Raw genomic sequence first — 23,411 nt, 5'->3', positions numbered from 1 at the left:
AGCAGTGGTGTGGTTTTCACCAAGAGCTGGGAAAAATCCCATGGCTCCATAGGGATATATCGGCTTTACAGTCAACCTACTGTTAATCATTTACACCTGCTTTTAAATAAATGGCTTCTGATCACCACTAATCCGACATGAGAAGTTGTGCAAAATACATCGGCCTGATAGAAAAATCAGATTAGTGCAGTCATATAGTCATCAGATTAGTGTCATCATGTGCTAAAGAACAGATCAACACTCTTGAAAACATGTAGCACATTTTACTCTATTATGACAAAAATTGGTAGAAGATGGTGCAATATTAACTTTCACCATCAATTTCAATCATTAGGAATTGTATAAACTTATTTTTTTCTCAACTTCTTGTTGTTTTCTTCCAGAATTAGGTTACATATAAGCTCTGACAACATCACCTGACTAAACTTCACAATTTTATTGAAAAATCTGTCCTAATATTTTAACAGGTGACTGTTCAAAATGCAATGCATTTTTTCTCTATACAACTTACTTTTTCTAAAATATATATACAGTGGGGTCACCCAGACAGTTTCACGTTTTCCATGAAAACTCACACTTTTATTCATGTGCTAACATAATTGTGCAAGTGTTTTAATCATCAATTAGCCTTTCAATGCGATTAGCTAGCACAATGTAGCATTAGAACACAGGACTGATGGTTGCTGGAAATGTTCCTCTGTACCCCTATGTAGATATTACATTAAAAATCAGCTGTTTCCACCTAGAATAGTTATTTACCACATCAATAATGTCTAGACTGTATTTCTGATTATTTAATGTTATCTTCACTGAAAAACTACTTTTCTTTCAAAAATACGGACATTTCTAAGTGACCCCAAACTTTTGAACGATTGTGTACATTTTCTGATAGTAACTGTTTTTTTTAATAGTATTTCTTATAATAGTCTTATCAAAGTTCATTAAAGGCTTTGGACAGAACTTTTATTTGCATCGTCTCCACCAACGGATGAAATTTCACTGTCCAGTTATTGATAAATTTAGTCAATTTACACTGTACATTTCATGCAATGGTTTATAGTGGCTCGGAACTAAGCTTTGAAAGATGAAAGCTTTGACAGTGAAGACAAATCTGAGGATTTGGTGTATATTTCTGAGCATCTGATGAACAAAATGTCTACAATGCTTGACTAAATTAATAAAGTTGCATTAAAAATTCTTGCTGTTATTATGCTCAATAATTCCTATTTTGGAGCTGGTGATTTTCCTTTAGTGTTCCCTTCAGGAGCACTCAGAGAAAAGACTGTCATATGCACATTAAAGTGTCATCACATCATGTGTGAGGCCACTTAAACACAGTAGCGATACTGAATTAATGCCTGGGCCTTTGGATTTAAAACTCCCCTGTGCAAGAAGCCTGTTTCAAGATCAATGTTGTGATGCTTGTTTTTGTCCAAAAGCTATTTCAGGCGACATCATCATCCAGAAATCCTTCAGGGTCGAAGTGACCGACTGGAACTGACACAAACTGTGATGTTGTGGTCACAATAGAAGTGTCTTGTGACTGAAGAAGAGGAGCTGCATGGCACTGGATGGCAGTTTCAGAAAAAAAAAACATAAACTGCATGCAGTATTGTGCTAAACTGGTGTATTGATCTTATAGCTTTGGGAGCAGCCATTAGTCAGCGGCCAGGGACAGAGGGCTATGACTGGCTGATTCCCCCTCTGTGGTGTGGCATTGAGATGATTGAGGGACATGGAAAATGTAGGAGAGAAGCTGTGACCCACAAACACACACCAACACACATTAACTCACACCAAAACACACTGAAACACACACTAACACCAAGTGTGTCCTGACAGGACCCTCGCTGTGCTGCAGGACGACAGGCCAAAGCAGCAGAAGATTGATGGGAACTCCTCTCGGCCTCCTCCTCGCCTCCCCGCTACCTTGATTGCTTTCTATTTCATTTCATCCTCTCGCCATCACTCTCACAAGTACTCCCTCTCTCTCGCTCTCCTTTTCCATTTTCCCCTGAATTTCATCTGCAGACATCCATCCTCTCATACCAGAAGCAGAGACGTTGGCAGAGGCTGAAGCATTTTTTTTACCACCTACTTATGATAATAGAAAATGCCACACTACATATTGCATCATGTCAACCTCACATGACAGCAGTCTGCTCACATCTTTAAACATGTAAGAAAATACAGATGGGTTCCCTGCGTACAGATAGTCAAGGATGTGCACTCAAGTTTCCACAATGTCATGGTCATTCATAAAGAGGCTTTTTTTAGTATGTGGAAATGAAGCAGCTTGTTGGAAGCCAGTAAAATTACTGTTTAGAAGTGACTTCTCTGTCAGCTCTTGGCTAGATAGCATAGCATCTGCATTATTCGAAACAGCCAGCAGGGGGCAACATATCTGCTTGCAAAACAAGTCCAATTGCACAGAAGTCTATCAGAAAATGTCCCGAGTTCTTCCTTGATCTGTTTTCCCAATAAACCTTTCTCTAATAAGCTTATGACCCCAATCACTAGTTTCAAGTCTCCTTCAATACAGCATGATGTTTACTTTGTAAATTACATTTAATTAATTAAATTGAATCAAATTGAATCAATTAAACTGAATTGCTAATCACTGTCACTGCGTCCATTTTCTATGTACTACCTATGGCTTTATGTAAAGTTCGCTCTGCTGTCTGAAAATATCAACTGACCACTTGGTTAAAAGTGCAGAGTATATAAAATTCCTACAAAAATAATAAACATTACAATGCATGTCCTTAAGATACTAAAACTATACTGTCTTACCTCAAAATAAACATTCACTTTCAGTCTAATTTTCAACCTCAATATAAAATTCAATTTAATTCAATTCAATTTTATTTAAATAGCGCCAATTACAGTCAAATTGTCTCAAGATGCTTTACAGAACCCATATGCCTGACCCCCAGAGCAAGCCTAAAGGTGACAGTGTCAAGAAAAGCACCCTTTTAACAGAGGAAAAAAACCTTGAGCAGAACCTGGCTCTTTATGTGGGGGGACCCGTCTGCCTGTTTGCCGGGCGGGTTGATACTTTATGACAGTAAATAAAGACAATATCTAAGTTGTGGACAAAAAAAAGACATTTTATCACATTTTATAAACAATCAACTATTTGAGAAAATAAACAGATTTTTCAACCACAAAAAACAAAAAAACAACTGTTAGTTGTAGCCCTAATAATATACACTGCTGCAGCATTATAACCCTCTTATAACTGTGAAATTCTTAATTTTAGCTCTTTAAGATCTTCCTTCCGAAAAGCTCAGTCTGTTCTGATTTGTCAGCTGCTCTGACAAATGCAAGATAATGATGGTTATGTATTATAACAAGAGATCTATGAGTGCAGGGATGCAGCTCGAAACAGGAACTTCTTAGTTTGAGGGTAAAATTAGCTGTTAGACAGGTTATATGCAAATATGTGACATGATGACATAGACAAGTAAAGGAAGAAATGTCTAGACTTAGAATGAGGTGTTTCAGGGAGGTAAGATGGAATGTTTTTGTGTGGATTTTGCACCTTTTACATGGCAAAAAAAGCATCTCTCTAACACACCAAAGTAAAGGGAAAAGCTGAAAAAGCACAACATGGGCTCTTTAATAAAATAAATATTTTCTAGCTGATAATTTTACAAATTCCGCAGATTAGTCTCCTAGTAATGTCATTCAATTTTGCATAATTTTTTGGGAACCATTTGTGTGCACATCTCTTGCATCACCAGGAAACCCATCTGGTACAATTGTAGAAGCTGAAACCACTGATTGTATACAGTCTGTTGCTAAAATACACAGTATTATTGACTTCACTTAGACAGAGACTCATCCACAACACAAATGAAAGCAATGGGGTGTGAAGTTTTACCCGTCTGGGTCCATTATTCTTCAGCTCAAACACGTCCATAGTGTAGTTGACCCTGCGGCCATAGTGGTCAAACTGGACATTACCTGTTAATCCCTGCAGCCGGACCTGAACACACAAACACAAAAACAACAGGACATGAAGTAGCCGACAAGGATAGGCAAGTACACTGACAGTCATTAAAAACTTTGAGACCATATTTTTCAACATAATTTTTATTTTGAAGCCCGAAACTGGATTTTCTTCATATGAATCATTTGTTTAGCATATTGGCATACAGAAACAAAAATCTAAAATTTCAAGAATGATTTCAAAATAAAGAATTTCACAAAAGAAAACGGCACCTGCCAAACACAAAGTCACAACAGTCAATATCGAGTATGGCCTCCATTTGCTTCGATGCAGGCAGCAATCCGTCGGTGCATGCTTTGGACCAGGCTTCTGATTGTGGGTTGGGAACAGCCCATACGCCTGGCTACATCACTGTAGCTCAAACCGGCCTCCACCATACCCAGTGCCCGGAGACGTTGTTCATGTGATAGACGCGGCATGATGCTGTTCACTGGACTAACAATGGTGGCCTTTTTTGGGCCTTTATATAGGCCTTCAAAACCCATTCTCAAATTGTGCAGATACTCACTGAGTATTGCTTGGTGTGTATTTGGTTCACTTTTGCAGTGACCAACCCATGTGCAATGAATCATGACAAAATGACAACTCATCATTATCTCAACTACCAGGGCACTAGATCATCAGTAAATCCACAATGAATAATTACAACCCCCCTACAAGTAGAATTCTGCGTACATTTCAACCTCAAAGTTTCTATTGACTGTCAGTATAGTTTCCATTCAATCAATCTCTAAAAGAGGCTTTACATTAAGTAGTGAGTCAGTGACTCTTATGTAGCAAACAGATGCAAAGAAAGATTGTTTTGCTCATTCCATAGAGTTCACTGAGCATCATGTGACTCAAATACACTTTCAACTGGTTGGAGGGCATTAACTCAACAGTTCAATATTTTGGGAGAAATGCTTTCAGAGAGCAGAGCTTCAATTATACTTGCGCATGCTCTGAGGGGTTGTGCTGCACCTAAGCGCCTCTTCAAAAGTGTAACTACATGTCGGGGCTACAATTGTGAAGATCAGAGTGAATGCAACATGAATCGAGTTGAGAATATGTCAGTTAGCTTCTCTTTCTCAATAACACACATCCTAACAAACACATCTCCGCTGGAAACCTTCTGTTCTCAACCAGCCGCTGCTCTGTATTAGTAAATGAAACACGGGGAAGAATAATTAAAGTCTAACCATGCTCGATACATCCAGAAATCTAATGCTGAACTATGAATCAAAACCTATGCTATATAGATCTATGTGTGTAGGTTTTGTTTGGACACATTAACTTGATGCTACTGATCCTCCTCTAGGACATTTTGAGCATCAAACACGTAATTTCCTTCAGTCTGGTGAATTTTTACAGATCAATTTGTTCATTTTCTGCATCAATTTATGGTGGAAATGTCTTAAAAACATAAAATTCAGGTGGCATTTCAAAATATAATGGAAAAAAATGCAGTAAGGCTCTCAATCATTCTGTATTGCTTACTTTTTTAAATAATCTTTTCTCACTTAATATGATGCCTGTTGATTTACCAGACATTTACTTTTGTGTATTTTGTTTGGGGAAGAAACATCTTTAAACCTCTGATTTAAAAAAAATCACCAAAAAAAAAACAACAACAACATTTGGACTACACAGATGGAGATTGAGGTCCATTCTTTTGATCTCCATCATGTAACCATGAAGGCTGTTTTTGAAACATACAAAAGATATGCGAGTACAGCAAGCACTGATTAAGACAACACAACCCCCTGCGTTCTCCTTCTGCTTTATAATTACAATGTATGAGCTAACTCTGGAGGGGAGGAGAAGGAGATTTCTTCTTTTATTTTAAACTTTGAAATGTTTTGGGAAAAAAGGGAACAGTACAAGTACAAATACTATATGTATTCACATTATGATAGCAAGCTACTAAAACCAGAATGCTTTTTTTTTAGTGTAATTATATGTATTTACACGGCAAAATAAAAAATTCTGCACTCCTCAGTGTAACTGTGAAGCCATATTTAACTTGGTGGCAGTCAACAGTCACATTAAAAAAAAAATCAAGGATTTTTCTGCTGAACTGCAGACAGGAGAGAAGTATAAAATGGAAAATATCTAAAACACATAAAATCACTGTTTATTTTCTCGTATTGTTAACACCTGTGGTCATGTGGAAAGATGGTACACATGCTGATTCCAGCATTCTACCCTGCATCCTCACTGAAACCTGCATATTTCAACTATGAATCTTTTTGACACATCATGATCAGTGTCTTCTGGATCTCACCTGTTTGAGGGTTCTCTCCATGTCGATGCCCTGGTTCCATGGTGCGGCCGGGTTGGCGAGGCAGTCACCGGCATTCCCTCGTCTGGAAATGTCCACCTTCTGCCTGCGCAGGTTCCTGAATGCCTCGGCCATCACCATCACCCCGTCATAAGTCAGCGCCGAGGTGTACTACAAAGCAGAAAGAGGTGGAAAGAGATGCAGGTGTTACAGTGTGTGCACACAGCTGGATTATCTGTACATGAAAAAAACAACCTAACCTCCACTTTTAAGCTCTGCAGCTCGAATCATGGTTAAACTATGCTCTATTAGATTTATTAAAATGAAATAAAACCCAGAAGGGGCAGATTTTGTGATTTGTGAATGGCAGTAGGAGTTACCTTAGGCCGCCCTGCTGTTCTGACTGTTCTGAGTGTCTGCAGCTCAGGGGGACACTCACCGGAAAAGGTATGAAGCCAATTAAATGCTGATTTAGCTGGACAGGCAAAATGTTCTGCAATATTTGCTGGTCAGATCTCTTTAAAAACAATCTGCGCACAGCTGCCTCAGAGAGCATGGTGAGTTTCTGCAGGACCAAGCAGTTACAGGGAGGCGGCAGTTTTATTCAGCTCATTATTTTCTGGAAATGGAAAGGAGGAGAGGGAGGGAACAGGAGCACATTCCCCACAGGATGAGCCTCCCAATTTCCCCTAATCTATCTTTGACCTGAAGACTCTGTGTTGAATCTGATTATTTGGATCCACAGAAATCACTCTCTCCCTCATGAGCCATACATTTCCCTAAAACTCACCTCCGGCGTGGCATACAACTAATTGAGTGAATGACGAAAAGGAGGTGAGATGGAGAGCGAGCCGGCCAGAAAAGAAAGAGAAAAGGCGAGTGTTTTGTCCAGCCGGGTAGCAGTCTGGCATTAATTATCCCAGCTAGCAGGAGTTCATTAACTTTGCCTCTGGCCGGGGGTGAATCCTATTCATTAGCCCACTGCTCACTGTGACATTATGGCTCTCTACGCTGCCCTCTATCCCCCTGTTATTCCTTGACACTCCCTGACAAGCTGCCCACAGTATCGCACACACAGGCAAAGAATCAAGGTGTGGGATAAACTCACCAACAGTCAGGTGCTTCACTGCTATCAGCTCTTTCACATCTTTATCTTTACTGCTAATGCTGCCTTGAATGAGTTTTCTAATTTCCCCTTTGGCAGCATTAGATAAACTATCCACCAAAACTATTTGAATTGCAGAACAAATAGGTAATCTAGAAGTCTTCAGGGGTTGAAATCTGAGGTTGGACGCTGTCTTGGTTTAGAAATGTAGCTGACAATGTATCAAAGATTTAAAGTTACTCTGTAGTGAGTGGGCAAAAATGTCAGCTGGATGCGCTCCCAGATAGTGTCAGAGCTCCCTTCTCATCCCCTGTCTTTCCCATCTGGCATCCCAAATACCTTTTTCCCCATCTCTCTCCCTCTCATGCTCCTTTCCCCCTCTCCTGTTCCTCTGGCCTGTCTGTCTTGCTGTCTCCTATCTGCTCCTCTGCCCTGTCTGTCTTGCTGTCTCCCATCCGCTCCTCTGCCCTGTCTGTCTTGCCTGTCTCCCATCCGCTCCTCTGCCCTGTCTGTCTTGCCTGTCTCCCATCCGCTCCTCTGCCCTGTCTGTCTTGCCTGTCTCCCATCCGCTCCTCTGCCCTGTCTCTCCCCCTACAGCTCGGTGCCTGAGTGGAGTCTAGCTTCCCAGTTGACTCCACTCAGGCAATCAACCACCTCCACGGCTCCCGGACAGCTGAGGGACGTCACACTAATTACTCACCTCAACAATAAGAACCTGCTCATCCCTGCCAGATTGTTGAACAAAGACCACGCAGTTCAGTTCACTCTCTAGCCTCCTGCATATTCTGTTGAGCTCCTGCCTTTGTTTTCTTACATTGTTTTCTCCTGCCTCCACTCAGACCCAGCTGCCCGGGATCCAGCCACCCAGAACCCTCGTCCATTTTCCCCAGCAACTCATCACCGGTTTCCCCCTGCCTGGACCCTCTGTTCCCCTGCCTGGACCCTCTGTTCCCCTGCCTGGACCCCTCCTGTCCCTGCCTGGACCCCCCGTTCCTGGCCAAAACCCCCCACTACACCAGCCGCTCCTGCACTCTGGTTTCCCCATCCCAGCCATTATTCATCCCCGACAAATCATTCTAAATTCCCTCTGGTCTTGGTAGTGTGGCTCTCTGCTTTGGTCCAGCCTTCCCTAGTTTGCGACAGATAGAGGCAGTATATGTTTATCTGTCAATAATTTTATCCAGTAAAATGCACATTACACAGAATAAAATGGTCAGTTGCTCATGATGTGTGTCTTGAAAGCTGATAAAGACACTATATGGACATGTTAACCAAAGTAAAAAAAAAAAAAAAAGGATTTCTACCAAGGGAGGATGATAATTGTGGACGTCCAAAACTGTTCACCCACATCAGTGATGTCCTTGTTGAAGCCGTGAATATTGTTCATCAGCACTTAGATGTCAGACTCCAATGGAGGTTTTTAAGATGGTGCAACAGAGATTAGGCTTTCATTATACTTTAAAACATGCTGAATGTCCACTGAGAGGCTGCTTAGGGATGGTTTACTGGTGTGCTTTGACAACATGACTGAACAAAACACAAACAACTAAGGAGGATGGCAAATGTGGCTTTGTAAATCATATTAACACATGAAATAATATGGAGAACTTGGTGTCTATTGAGAACACCAGACATCAAGTACAGCGTTTGTTTTCACTCTCTCCCATAGGAAATCAAAAGCTACAGACCATCAGAGCTAAGACCAGCTGCCTCTACGAGTTTTTATTTGCAGGCGGTTAGATTGCTGAACTGTTAGCACTTTACATAAAAACATGTTGTTACTCTCATGTACAACTATTTGTAAGAGCTTTAACATGCGAGGGTGAGTACATTTTGCTGAATTTGATCATATAACTGTAATTTTTAAATGTACATGGGCGTCGACCCCCACGGGAACTGGAGGTGAGGTGAGGTACATTAAATTAGAACTTGAAGTTGAGCCGCTCACACCATCCAGACGTCGTTCATTTGTTCCACCCAAGACTGATCACTTTGTGCTTGTTGCAAGCTGCAATATGAGATGCAATCAAAAAGTTCTGGGACTACAAGAATCAAAACCTGTGCCTGATTTAAATTTGGCCACTATCTTTATCAAAAGTTGTCTCTCGGTGCAGTGATACTCTCCAAGTGCTCCTGCAACACAGCTACCCCTGCCTGAAATGTAGGTAAATATTTCAAACACCATATCTTCTCAATCTCCTAAACTATGTTCAAATAGCAACTCCTCAACTTGAATTTCCTTTTAGGAATGAGGGAGAAGTCACAGCGGGCCAAATCTGGCAAGTATCGCAGTGTAGAGTGACAGTTGTGTTGCAGTAGCCCCAAAATCCCATGCATAATTACCAAGCTGTGACCGGGTGCCTTGGAGCATCCACATGCCATTGTACCACAGTGGAGGTCATTGGTGCCATATGTTCCCCTTCAGATGCCTACAGATGTTGTAGTAGAACCCTGCACTAACAGTCTGGGATTAATTCCTAATGCACAACCACAGGAATGTTGCAGAAAACATCCAGCGTGCTGCTTGTGCTCTGGACCCGATGCGCTTTGTCACTGTGAAAACTGATGTTATCTCACTTGTTAGTAGCCGCAGACCCACCTCTAACCACCAGTAATGATCCTGGACACAGAATTTGATGTTTTCTTCTCTGCATTTTCACATCAAACTGGAGAAAATATGCAACTACCACTGGTCACACAAACATGTAACACAGGTCCAGATGCTGATAGCACATTGGTTAGTACTCATATTTAACCTCTGTCCAACATCACAATAGATTTGAAACAAAACAGTCAAGATGTGCTTTTAGTGTTGCCTTTCATCTTTAATGTGAGGGTATTTACATCCAAATCAAGTCAACAGTGGTGGAATTTCAACACATTTTAGATGTTCCCTCCACCTTTTCATGGGACCAAATTGGACAAACTAACATAATCATGAATGAAATTGTCACTTTCAATATTTGGTTACAAATTCTGTGAAGTCAATGAAAGCCTGAAGTCTGGAACCCATAGACATTGTCAGACATTGGGTTTCATTCCTGGTTTTGGCATTGCAGAGCTCACCGGCGCATTCTTTCTTTTGAAGAATGTCCCAAACAGTAGATTTGGCCACACTTAATGTTTTTCCCTCTCCACTGATGGGTTTCTTTTGATTTTTCAGGCTAAGGATGGCTTGCTGGATTGATCGTGACAGCTCTTTGGACTTCATTATGAGAGTTGACTTCACCAGATTCCAAATACCACACTTGACATGAACTCTAGACCTTTTACCTGTTCCATGTAAATGTAAAAAATACAGAATAACACACACCTGGTCATGGAACAACAGAGCAGCCAATTGTCCAGTTATTTTTGGTCCTCCCAAAAATGGAAGGCACAAATAAAATGTATAGTAATTCCTACACCATTCACTCGATTTAGATGTAAATACCCTCAAATTAAAGCTGGAAGTTGCCCCTTAAAGCACATCTTGATTGTTTCAATCCAAACCCATTATGGTGGTGTACAGAGCCCAAATGCTGACTATTGTACCACTGTCCAAATATTTGTACATTTGACAGCGGTGAAACAGTATCAGAAAATTTTGATTACACCATGCTGAGACCTGTTTGTTAACATCATGTGTAAATAAGGTCTAATATCTCCTGGAGTGTCATGTCAAAGTTTGCCACCATACAAAGATAAGGAAACTCTTATTGGTTCACTTCCTGCTGATTCCTGGAACATTAAAACACTAGGCACTACATTTCTCTTGGTAAAGTGAGCAAATGGGCCAGAAGAAGGCCAAACTCACCGTGGAGTTAAAATAGTAGAAGAAAGAAGGGTCGACTGCGACTTAGACTATGGACACCTCAGTGGGGAGCAGAGCAATTTAGGTAGAGTGGATTTCCAGGAGAGAGAGCAATTTATCAAGAAATGGAGTGGGCATAAATACAAAGAGATCGCACAAACACATCATGTCATGTGACATCACCCTGTGGTGTAAACTTTTAATTTGACCACCCCGATCCATCACACACACACACACACACACACACACACACACACACACACACACACACACACACACACACACACACACACACACACACACACACTGCTGCACAATCTGCTTGACTCACACCACTTCTACTCCACTGCATCTGGTTTTAAAACAGAAATCTTTGTTGGACACACAGATTTGGCTGGAGGGAAGAGGTTGCTAACCACTATGGCGTGATGCCTTCTTGCCCCAGTGCCATTTGCAATCTGTGTGGTTGAAAAGAATTCAAAGTGGGTCAGTCTGTCACATCGCTGCATGTGACAGCGGTGGACGAGGCGGAGCGGGCTGTTGATGGTGATGCCTGATCCTCGGATGAATGTGTTTTACCAGAGATGTCAATTTCAACCCAGTTTTCATGTTTGTCTCAGTGTGTTTTATTGCTGTTCCTTCATATGATTTTCATCATATATGCCAAATCTTTAATTATATTCGCTGTTTCTTCATTTTTTTGCTATTTCAACTGCCCCAGAGGGATTATTAAAGGACCACAGTTTTGCATGTTGCAGTCCATTGCCTATGAGCAGCATGCAACTTACTGCACACTGCTCTTGAAACACACAACACCACTTTTAGAAACGTTTCCTCTCCCTCAAAGTGTCTGCTACTTTCATTTCAGTCCAAAAATCAATTTGAAACTCCCTCGAAATCTTACATGTTGGATCAATGAGTTGGCCTCTGGGGCGGCTGTGGCTCAGGTGGTAGAGCGGGTCGTCCAATGATTGAAGAGTTGGCGGTTCGATTCCCACTCTGGCCTAGTCATGTGCTGTATGCCGAAGTTGCCTTGGACAAGATTCTGAACCCCGAATTGCCTACCAGTGACTGTTCCACTGGTGTATGAATGTATACTGACTGAAGCTGCAGGTTGATTAGCAACCTGCACATTAGTGTGTGAATGGGAGCAATTGTTGTAAAAGTGCTTTGAGTACTCTGATGAGTAGAAAAGCGCTATATAAGAGCAAGTCCATTTACTACAGATTTATCTTTGGATTAAGATGGAACTAATTAAATGCACAACTCTTTCGCTTCATATATTTGGTTTTAATTTTCAGAATGGCTTCTGCTCCTAGTGACACAATCACATTAGGATTGAATTTTATAGAGTCTTTAGCATCTGTGAGACAATGAAGTCCAGATTTGACTCATCTGAGTTGTGTGTTTATTAATCTGTATCTGGTCTAAAGTAGTCCAGATGCAAAAAAAAAACCCAAAAAACAACTGTTTTACAAATCAAAAATTGTGGTTTAAAGAGTCTTAAGCCTTTGTACGACAGTCTAGTCCAGAATTAACCAAACTTAGCTTGCTTGTTTTCAACCTGCTGGACCTGCTCTAATGTGATCAGAAAACAATTTCACTAATAGACTAACAACTCTACAACTCAGAATTTTGTAGAATAAATAATCTTCGGTCTCTGTATAGCAATCTAGTTCAGATGTTTTTGATCTGTCTGGTGGTTTTAAATTATTGCCATGTTGCACCACTGGTCTAATTTCACTGGATTCTGACATACCTTGGGGGGGGCGTCTGATCCGGGGTATTCCCTCTGATCCAACTTGTTCCAGCGCTGCATCAGCTTGATGACCATGGGGTTGCTGAAGTCGACCAGTTGGAAGCCCGTCACGTTGGCTCCGCCATGCATGAAGCGTTCCAGGTTGATGTCCTTAAAACCCTTGAGGGGCAACAAGGAAATAAAGTGGTCATGGCTGGTCAAGAGTCCTCTAACGACAGACAGGAACAAGGTTATGACAATGGGAGGACAATGAAAGCATAAACACTCCTTAACAAGTGTAGCCGGTATTGATCACAGTCATGATGGTTTTATTACATTATTATTAAAGCGTAACTACCAAACAGCTACCACCAAATTACAGTAGTAGTGATTTATTTACTGTACCTTGGGGAATAAGAGCAAGTGAAAAATACTCTTTAGCCCTGATCCAGGACCAGCGTACCACATATCGCATTCCTGGAAGTCTATCAGAGAAAAAAATACAGTGGTGTGTAGCTCACACACCACTGCAGTCTATACAGTTGTGCACATCAGCACACAGCTGGTATGTGAAAAAGAAATCCAGGTGAGATGGGCCGAATCCCAAAGTTCACCTTCTGAACCGTTGGACTGAGACTACAGCCACTATGACAAATCTGTTAGTGGAGGGAGGTGATAAAATGCATCGTGAGATGAGACTTTACGTAACCCAAGCAATTTTCCAAATGATTTCTAAGCATACTGCTGCTGATAATTCAGGCTGTCCTCAAACAAAAAATGACCACATAGGTCGTCTGTACACGCCCGTATTACGACCGAGTGTTACGTTTTGACGTTAAGCAACCTCGAGCGGGTGAGTAAATATCGACACTCCGGTGTCGCAGGTGAAACGTCACCATGAACAAACTTTTATCTAAACCTATCCCTAACCCTAACCCTAACCCTAAATCTGTGTTGCGAAAGTGAGGAAAAAGCCGTTTCGGGAATTAAATCCCGTAATGTGTTCCTTTTCCCCGTAGGGGCGCTAACGTAAATACGCTCTCATGGGTCGTATTCCGGTTCACGTTACATACGACTTGTGTGGTAGTATGAATTTGAGGACTTGTTGGATAATTTATACAAAACACAATATCTGAAGGCTCTGATGTTTTAACTCGTGTGACAAATGGAGGTAAAAGGATGAATAAAAGAGATAAAGGCTGACATGCACTGCTTAATTTCCCCCATTCTTTCATTATGTGGACATTAGCGCTGCAGCTAATGATATAAAACATTGCAATTGTCCATCAAACTGTAATTTCCCACAGCCAGAGGTGATATATTCAAACTGCCAGGCATTAGTCTTATCCCAAACATATTTATTCATTCATTAGCTATACTTGCTTCATCGTGTAGAAGACTGCAGGGTGCTGGAGTTCATCCCACCTGGGCAAGAGGCAGAATATACCTCAGACTAGTTACTGGTTCATCACAGGGCCAATGCAGAAAAACAATTTACACCTAAAGCCAATTTAGAATAACCAATTAATCTATCGTGTGTGTCTTTGCACAGCTAACCAGCAGGTTCAAATCCACAGCTGTCTTGTTGGTGACCACCTAAAAAGAAAATCGGTTTTATGGAAGTAAACACAGCAATGTAGCAAATTCTAATATAGATTCCTACATATAAATATAATCTTATGCAACAAATGTACTTGCACTCACCTGCGGACCAGAGATTTATTGATTTCAACCCCTATCTGCATCTCGGGAACATTTCTGCAAGACTACAAATTAGTCTTAGTCATTCATTTGTATTGTAATAACCACGCCTGACGTGTACGTCAGCGGGGTTACTGCATTCGCTTCGGTATCTGGCTGGCTGGGTAAGTATGTATGTATGTATGTGTGTGTGTGTGTATGTCCGTTCAGATATCTCTGCAAGTGCTGAAGTCAGGATGATCAAACTTGGCACTGATGATCGGTCTAAGGTCCCCTGCTCAGTTGTGGAGTTAGAGGGCAGCAGATCAAGGTCAAGGTCACAGGGGTCACTTAGCACATTTCTGGCATATTGCATGCATGGGCGTGGTTCTGCCATCTACTGAAGGCTTGTCTAGTTAGTTTTGTACAGCTCCAGCTGATGGTCTTATTACGTCCTACAACAGTCCAGGATCAGGGCTAAATGGTCTTTTTTAAATTGCTGTCATTATTTTTAACAGTTATTGAAAATGTGTTTAAAAATTTCTGTTACAGTTGCAGTTAGGATTGTATTTTTTAAAGCTATTTTAAACCTAGCGGTCTAAGAATATGAAAGCAAAGAATGGCCATTTTAGTTTGCCATAACTGAAGGCTAAAAATTTACCAGGTTTCCTTCTTTTCAGGAATACTCCTAATGACTCATTTCTACATTAGATGAACAAAAATTTGAATACAGATAAGTTGGCTTGTCCAAAACAAAGAAGCACTGTTCGAGGAAATATTATACAATATTTAAGAGGCATTTGGTTAAAAGCCGGTGTACTTTCTGACACGTTGCACCTTGCATATGAACTTTGCACATTAACATTCATATGTATTGCTCCAGTTGAAAGGTAACACGTCAGTTTATGCTGACATACAACCATGTTTCATTTTCTAGATTTAAAAAAAAAAGAAGCAGCCAATCTCTACTGGTTGTACAGGATGTTATCTGTGCAACTTTCCATCTTGCTGGTTTACAACATTTGGACATTAGCTTGGTAACAGGGCAGCTGCTAAATGTGCATCAGTTCAGGAGTGTTGCACATGAAACATAAAACAATAACTAGTTTAATTGACAAGTATGCCTGGTGCCAACTAGCACATTTTGCACACATCTCTAATTCTGTTTTTCACTTGATTCCAGACTGACTAACTGCAAACTTGCACCCTATCTCTATTTGACATTATGGGCCTGAAAAACAACAAATAGGAAAGTCTGCATCAGTTAAAATTACATTTGGGAAATTTAGAAGACAGGCCTTTAAACCACATTGACTGTAAAATGTTTCAGTTTTTCAGTATTAGGTTTTTCTCAGTTAATTATCACCATTTAGTCTTCATTGTTCACGAAATTTTGAGTAATTTGGGCCTTTCTTGCTTCCATATCAGGATGCCAACAGATGTCAGCATCTGTTGGAGCATCTGCTGCTACAGTCGGGCCTTTAAGGGACACAGTGTTCAGATCAATACCACACAGTGTTTGAACAAATGGACTGAACTCACAGGGAGGTGGTGGAAAGCAACACGAGGCAACAATAGGCTGAGATGGAGTGAAACTGATATGATAAGAGACAAACAAAGCAGGACACAAAGAGGAGAAGAAGAAGAAGTATCCTTTTCCTCACCAGGTTGGCCATGATGTAATGGTAGCCTTTGACATGTTTCCCGACACTGACAATCTGCGAGAAGTCGGAGCAGAGCTCAGCGTTAATCTTACTGAATTACAGCATAGCATGCATTAATTAAATTAAATGATGCACATGACAGGCGGGCGCATGCGAGTTGACACAGCGGGTCCATCGGGTTTAATGCGTAGAAGATCGAACGTCTAAACAAGTGAACAGGCAGTCATGTCAGCATCTTGCTGAGGAGGTAAACACTTCACGCTTTCACAGACATGACAGTCCTTCTTGACAGTCTTACACAATGCTGCTGAGCTGCATCTCTGTGATAAAAACTAATTTTGAAGGGTGACATCTGCTGGGCAATCCCACCGGCCATCCACATAATAAGGACGTGAATTAAGATGAGAAAAACCCTTTGGATCTCTGAGAAAAGCTTGGATTGGTATCAATTCCCCAACAGCTTCGGTGTTGTCAAGACCTGAGCATCGGTTTGAGAAACTTAGGTGTTGGTGAGCACTTCAAGCTGTAAAATCCAAGATTAAGTACAAAAAGAGCTTCCAATATATCAATCTGGAGAGCTGTAGGAGAGATTAGCGCCCAATCAACAGAATAAGCTACTTTTCGCGTATTAATCATAAAGGTCAGTTCATTCAATAGCTTTTAAAGGAGCTATTTTGTCAGCTGAAAGTCACAATGGACTAGGAACAAGGATACTGTATTCTTCATCACGGTGCTTGGTTTGGAGTCTAAAAGTGAAATTTTGCAAGAATCTTTAAAGAAGAAAATGAAGAATTTGTTGTACAGTTCTGCCAATACAAAGCAAATGCAGGTTGACAGGTTTGACATCATGTGTCTGGATTACAATTTTTATGTCTTTAAAGTCCTAAAATTCAACAGCATCATATCTTTCTAGCAACGTAATGAGTCCATATAGTAAATTCTTGTGGCTTCTCTTCGTGTCTGTGTGGTTTTTGAGAAAATAATGATATAAAAGCAGACAAGTGTCGTCTATTCTCTCACAGGATGCAGCACTGATGGCTTTTAAAATTTCTTTTGCTACTGAAGCCGTCATTCATGACCGGCGGATGCTTGGCTCAATGTCAAACAGTGACTCACCAGCTACATTTTCTCATGAGTTCCATCATCTATCAGATAAAGAATGCTGCTGCTTCAGTGCGCAGACACCAAATGATGAAGTTAGGACTCTCGTCTAATTCCTGTTTGCTCACATGCTGTATGCTCAGTGTTTGCTGGGGATTTATAATATTGTCCGTGCAGGTGGCATGGATGCAATCTGAACATTTGAGAAGCTGGGCTGGTTATTGTTGTGCCAGTGCTGCTTTATACCACTCTGTGAAGGGAGCATCTCTTTAAAAGACTGTCTTAAAACACAGTCTTTCTCCGTGCTTTTTTTACATGCTACTTCTGCAATACAGTTATGAATATGAAAATATAGTGCTTTTTAGAAGACATAAAAAGATTTGTGTAATCCAACTTTCATCTTCAGTTTCCAGAGCAGGAACTTGAGGCAGGTGTGGGAACTTCCAGTCTTCCATTTTCCATTGCAATCAACTAGCACCCACAATATGTCACTTTTAGGCAATGTCTACATAGAGAGGACAACGAGCATCATTTTTCTGCCCTCCTAGAGATGAAATCAACAACCTCAAGGCCTACACAACAGACTTAGAACTTCCTGCAGTCACAATACATGCAAATATTCAGGTCAGCCTACAAAAGGTCATAAGTTCTTGAAATGGAGGATACAGTGACCAGGTTCAGTTCAGACTTGCAACATGTTGGAGATGTCACAGATCCAACCTTGACACACTGCAATTGTGACTTTGAAGAAAATCTGATTTTGGCACTTATTCAGACACAACATCGAAATGTGAAATTACACTGTTTGGGATGCTTTGGTGACATTCGGTTAAATTTGACACCATTTGGAGCTACTAGTTTTAAAGTGGCAATCTCAAGATTTTTATTTCAATAAAAGTTTGTCAAGCCCCCATCTATTATGGAAAAGAGACAACACGATGGTGATTAATTTTACAAGCCACTGATGAAATTATGGGTAATATTCAAATGTAGCTGCAGCAACATGAACTAGATGTCTTTGGTGAATTTCTTGGGGAGACTGTTCTATTAAAGGTGCAATATGCACGATTTTGAACATAAACATAGCATGAATACAGCAGCAAACAGCTAACAGATATGGAGATTTATGGCATTATTAGCAGAAAAAGAAGTCACACTTGTTCCATGTCTGTTGTAATCCAAGCTTCTCTGTGCTGCTTTGGCAGCCAGTTTGGTCATGAGTGTGCATTAGTGCCTGTGGCCTCCACACTTTAAAACTGTTGGCCCTCTTGGTGTTTATGATTAGATTAAGAATGACCTCCCACACCCCACTGTAAAAGCTAAAGTACAGTCCAGTGTTCAATCAGGGCATTGAGAGTAAAAATTTAATTTATGTTATTTGCCTCATTTATGTGCCCTTGTTTCATTTTGCAAATAATAATAATAATATAATGTGTAAATACATTAAGCAATTAAAGCTGCAAGCAGCGATGGACGGGTCCTCGCATCCACGCTGGTCGGCGAATCCATGCACGTCCACCAGGTGGCACTGTGACTGAGACTGTGTGCCGGCCTCTGAATCACATCTGGACCAGAGTTTAATCACACGTAAAATTTCAGCCAGATTGGAGCATGTTCAGACTAGTTATACAGCATTTCCTGCCCATCCACCACCAGGTGGCGCTGTAACTCAGAGTGTATTTCAAACAGTGGATGTGATGAGGGTTGGACTCTGATCACTCATGAAAAGTTTCAGGCTGATTTGATCATGTAGAGGCCAGTTATACAGCATTTACTGTCCCTCCAACAGGTGGCGCTGCAACTGAGAGTGTCTGTTGACCTGTAGATGTGATCAGGATTGGATTGTGATCACACATGGAAAGTTTGAGGCAGATTGGAGCATGCAGAGGAGAGTTATACAGCAGTTGTTGTTTCATGGCGAAGCATCAAAACTCTGATGGTCGCCATGGCCACGCCATTTGGCTTCTGGTTAAACTTTTGATAACTTTTCATCACCAAGTCCTGCTGTGTGGACTGACAAAATTTCAGGTCTCCTGGAATTATCCCCGAGGAGGTATTAACTCTCAAAAATGAGAAAAATCATGAAAAATCTCACAATTAATCCAAGATGGCCGACTTCCTATTGGGTTGAGGACATGGCTCCAAGAGGCTATTTTGTGCGTCCTGATGTGCTCTATAAGCCTCCCAAATTTCATGGATGTAGGTGAAACGTGCTGGGGGGGCTGTTTGTTAAAAATACTGTAGGGGGCGCTATAGCATGTGCAGTGCCGAGATGCATACGGTGTCGTTCCTTGGGTCGATGGTGATGTGTGTGGTAATTTTAGTGAGCATTGGAGTATTTCTAACCTGTCAAACAGCACTTTGTTTTGCATGGCGATATTTGGTTGCTACGGCAACAGCGTTGCATGAAATGTCACACCCTTGACAGTGTGGGATTGTCAAGAGGTGAAGACTCGACTGACCAATTTCCAGCATGATATCACCAAGTTTGGGGCCATTGTACCTGAAAATATAAGGCCTTAAACTTACTATTACCAACAGGTGGCGCTATGACATTTTCAAAATTTATGAGTGTGGATGTGTTCAGACTGGACCTGGTATCCAGCATGTGAAGTCTGAGGCAGATAGGATGTTGTTCAGCTGAGATATGAATCGTTAAATTTTCATGGCGAAACATCGAAATTGGTTTGGCCGCCACAGACACGCCCTTTGATGACAAGTCACCATTTTCACTGGGATGCATCATCAATGTGTTCAGGCTGTTGTCACTGCATTTGAAGTGAATATGATCAACCGGGTAACAATAGGGCATGAAAGTGTAAAAGATGTCTATTTCCTGAAACCACAAGGTGGCGCTATGACTGTCAATGAATATCCCTATGTGGATGACATCAGGAAAGGACTGTCATCATACATATAAAGTTTCAGGCAGATTGGAGAATGTTGAGAAGAATTAGACACCACTTCCTGTTTCATGGCGAAGGATCAGTTTTTTGAGGCTCCGCCATGGCCACACCTTTTGGCTTCTGGTTGAGTTTTTGATAACTTTTCATCAGAAAGGTCTGGTGCATGTACTGGCCAAATTTCAGTTCTCTCAGACTTATCCACTAGGAGCTATTAATTTTGACAAATGTACAGCAAATTCAAGATGACCGACTTCCTGTTGGGTTTAGGGCGTGGCTGTGATTGAGTTTTTGGTGTGTCCCGATGTGGTGCATATGCCCACCAAATATTGTAGCTGTAAATGAAACATTGTGGAAGTTGGCCTAATGACCACTTTTCAATTTTGCAGGTGGCGCTATAGAGCCAATTTGCCACACACATGCGCAACTCCCATAAAATATCAAATTTTTCGCCAGTCCTGATGTGCACGCCAAATTTCACGCGTTTTGGAATATGATAAGGCCGCCAAAAAGGCAATTCATTTCCCGAGGAGCGATTAAGTTTGAAAAATTTATAGCAAATTGAAGATGGCCGACTTTCTGTTGGGTTTAGGGCGTGGCTGTAATTGACTTTTTGGTGTGTCCTGATGTTCTGCATATGCCCACCAAATATTGTAGCTGTACATGAAACATTGTGGCAGTTGGCGTAATGACTACTTTTTCAAGTTTGCAGGTGGCACGATAGAGCCATTTTGCCACGCACATGTGCAACTCCCATAAAATATCAAATTTTTCGCCAGTCCTGATGTGCACGCCAAATTTCACGCGTTTTGGAGTATGATAAGGCCGCCAAAAAGCCAATTTACTTCACGGGAGAAAAAATAAAAAATAAAATAATGATAATAATTAAAGCTGCAAGCAGCGATGGACGGGTCCTCGCATCCACGCTGGTCGGTGAATCCACGCACGTCCACCAGGTGGTGCTGTGACTGAGAGTGTATGTCGGCCTCTGAATCGCATCTGGACCAGAGTCCAATCATACATGTAAAATTTCAGCCAGACTGTAGCATGTTCAGAGCAGTTATAGAGCATTTCCTGTCTATCCACCAGGTGGCGCTGCGACTGAGAATGTATTTCAAGCAGTGGATGTGATGAGGGTTGGACTCTGATCAGTCATGTAAAGTTTAAGGCTGATTGGAAAACGTACAGGCTACTTATAAAGCATTTCCTGTCCATCCAACAGGTGGCGCCATGACTGAAAGGGTATGTTGGCCTATGGCATTGATCAGGATTGCAGTGTGATTACACATGTAAAGTTTGAGGCAGATCGGTGCATTCAGAGGATAGTTATAAAGCAGCTGTTGTTTCATGGCGAAGCATCAAAACTGTGATGGTCGCCATGGCCACACCATTTGGCTTCTGGTTGAACTTTTGATAACTTTTCATCACCAAGTCCTGCTGTGTGGACTAACAAAATTTCAGGTCTCCTAGAATTATCCCCTAGGAGGTATTAACTCTCAAAAAAGAGAAAAATCATCAAAAATCTCACAATCAATCCAAGATGGCCAACTTCCTGTTGGATTTAGGGCATGGCTCCAAGAGGCTTTTTTGTGCGTCCTGATGTGCTCTATAAGCCACCCAAATTACATGGATGTCGGTGAAACGTGCTGGGGGGGCTGTATGTTAAAAATACTGTAGGGGGCGCTATAGCATGTGCAGTGCCGAGATGCATACAGTGTTGTTCCTTGGGTCAATGGTGATGTGTGTGGTAATTTTAGTGAGCATTGGAGTATTCCTAACCTGTCAGAAAGGGCTTTGTTTTTCATGGCGATATTTGGTTGCTACGGCAACAGCGTTGCATGAAATGTCACACCCTTCACAGTGTGTGATTGTCAAGAGGTGAAGACTCGACTGACCAATTTCCAGCATGATATCACCAAGTTTGGGGCCATTGTACCTGAAAATATAAGACCTTAAACTTACTATTACCAACAGGTGGCGCTATGACTTTTTCAAAATTAATGAGTGTGGATGTGTTCAGACTGGACCTGGTATCCAGCATGTGAAGTCTGAGGCAGATAGGATGTTGTTCAGCTGAGATATGAATCGTTAAATTTTCATGGCGAAACATCGAAATTGGTTTGGCCGCCACAGACACGCCTTTTGATGACAAGTCACCATTTTCACTGGGATGCATCATCAATGTGTTCCGGCTGTTGTCACTGCATTTGAAGTGAATATGATCAACCGGGTAACAATAGGGCATGAAAGTGTAAAAGATGTCTATTTCCTGAAACCACAAGGTGGCGCTATGACTGTCAATGAATATCCCTATGTGGATGACATCAGGACAGGACTGTCGTCATACATGTAAAGTTTCAGGCAGATTGGAGCATGTTGAGAAGAATTAGACACCAATTCCTGTTTCATGGCGAAGGATCAGTTTTTTGAGGCTCCGCCATGGCCACACCTTTTGGCTTCTGGTTGAGTTTTTGATAACTTTTCATCAGAAAGGTCTGGTGCATGTACTGGCCAAATTTCAGTTCTCTCAGACTTATCCATTAAGTAGGAGCTATTAATTTTGACAAATGTACAGCAAATTCAAGATGGCCGACTTCCTGTTGGGTTTAGGGTGTGGCTGTGATTGACTTTTTGGTGTGTCCTGATGTGGTGCATATGCCCACCAAATATTGTAGCTGTAAATGAAACATTGTGGAAGTTGGCCTAATGACCACTTTTTCAATTTTGTAGGTGGCGCTATAGAGCCATTTTGCCACACACATGTGCAACTCCCATAAAATATCAAATTTTTCCCAAGTCCTGATGTGCACGCCAAATTTCACGCGTTTTGGTTTATGATAAGGCCCCCAAAAAGGCAATTCATTTGCCGGGAGAAATTAATTTTGACAAATTTACAGCAAATTGAAGATGGCCGACTTCCTGTTGGGTTTAGGGCTTGGCTGTCATTGGCTTTTTGGTGTGTCCTGATGTGGTGCATATGCCCACCAAATATTGTAGCTGTAAATGAAACATTGTGGAAGTTAGCCTAATGACCACTTTTCAATTTTGCAGGTGGCGCTATAGAGCCATTTTGCCACACACATGCGCAACTCCCATAAAATATCAAATTTTTCGCCAGTCCTGATGTGCACGCCAAATTTCACGCGTTTTGG

At 41.3% G+C, this 23,411-nt stretch overlaps 1 protein-coding gene across 7 annotated transcripts in view; it reads right to left on the bottom strand.

Annotated features, from left to right (window-relative positions):
• The window catches only part of gria4b (glutamate receptor, ionotropic, AMPA 4b), a 343,099-nt gene that overhangs the window by 111,291 nt on the left and 208,397 nt on the right, over nucleotides 1-23,411 (bottom strand). For all 7 annotated transcript variants that reach the window (XR_007937136.1, XM_051937659.1, XM_051937658.1 and 4 more), the window contains 4 exons: nucleotides 16,256-16,309; nucleotides 12,933-13,091; nucleotides 6,279-6,446; nucleotides 3,887-3,991 (listed from right to left, as the gene is read on the bottom strand). Coding sequence is in view for 6 of the 7 variants with exons in the window: in XM_051937659.1 (XP_051793619.1) it covers nucleotides 3,887-3,991; nucleotides 6,279-6,446; nucleotides 12,933-13,091; nucleotides 16,256-16,309 (486 nt within the window). In the remaining variant the exon portion in view is untranslated. The remainder of the gene's footprint in view (nucleotides 1-3,886; nucleotides 3,992-6,278; nucleotides 6,447-12,932; nucleotides 13,092-16,255; nucleotides 16,310-23,411) is intronic.

This window comes from Acanthochromis polyacanthus, chromosome 17 (genome assembly GCF_021347895.1).
Source record: "Acanthochromis polyacanthus isolate Apoly-LR-REF ecotype Palm Island chromosome 17, KAUST_Apoly_ChrSc, whole genome shotgun sequence".
Classification (NCBI taxonomy): Eukaryota; Metazoa; Chordata; class Actinopteri; family Pomacentridae; genus Acanthochromis; species Acanthochromis polyacanthus.
Note: the sequence above shows the minus strand (reverse complement) of the source record. Positions and strands in the feature narration are given on the sequence as shown.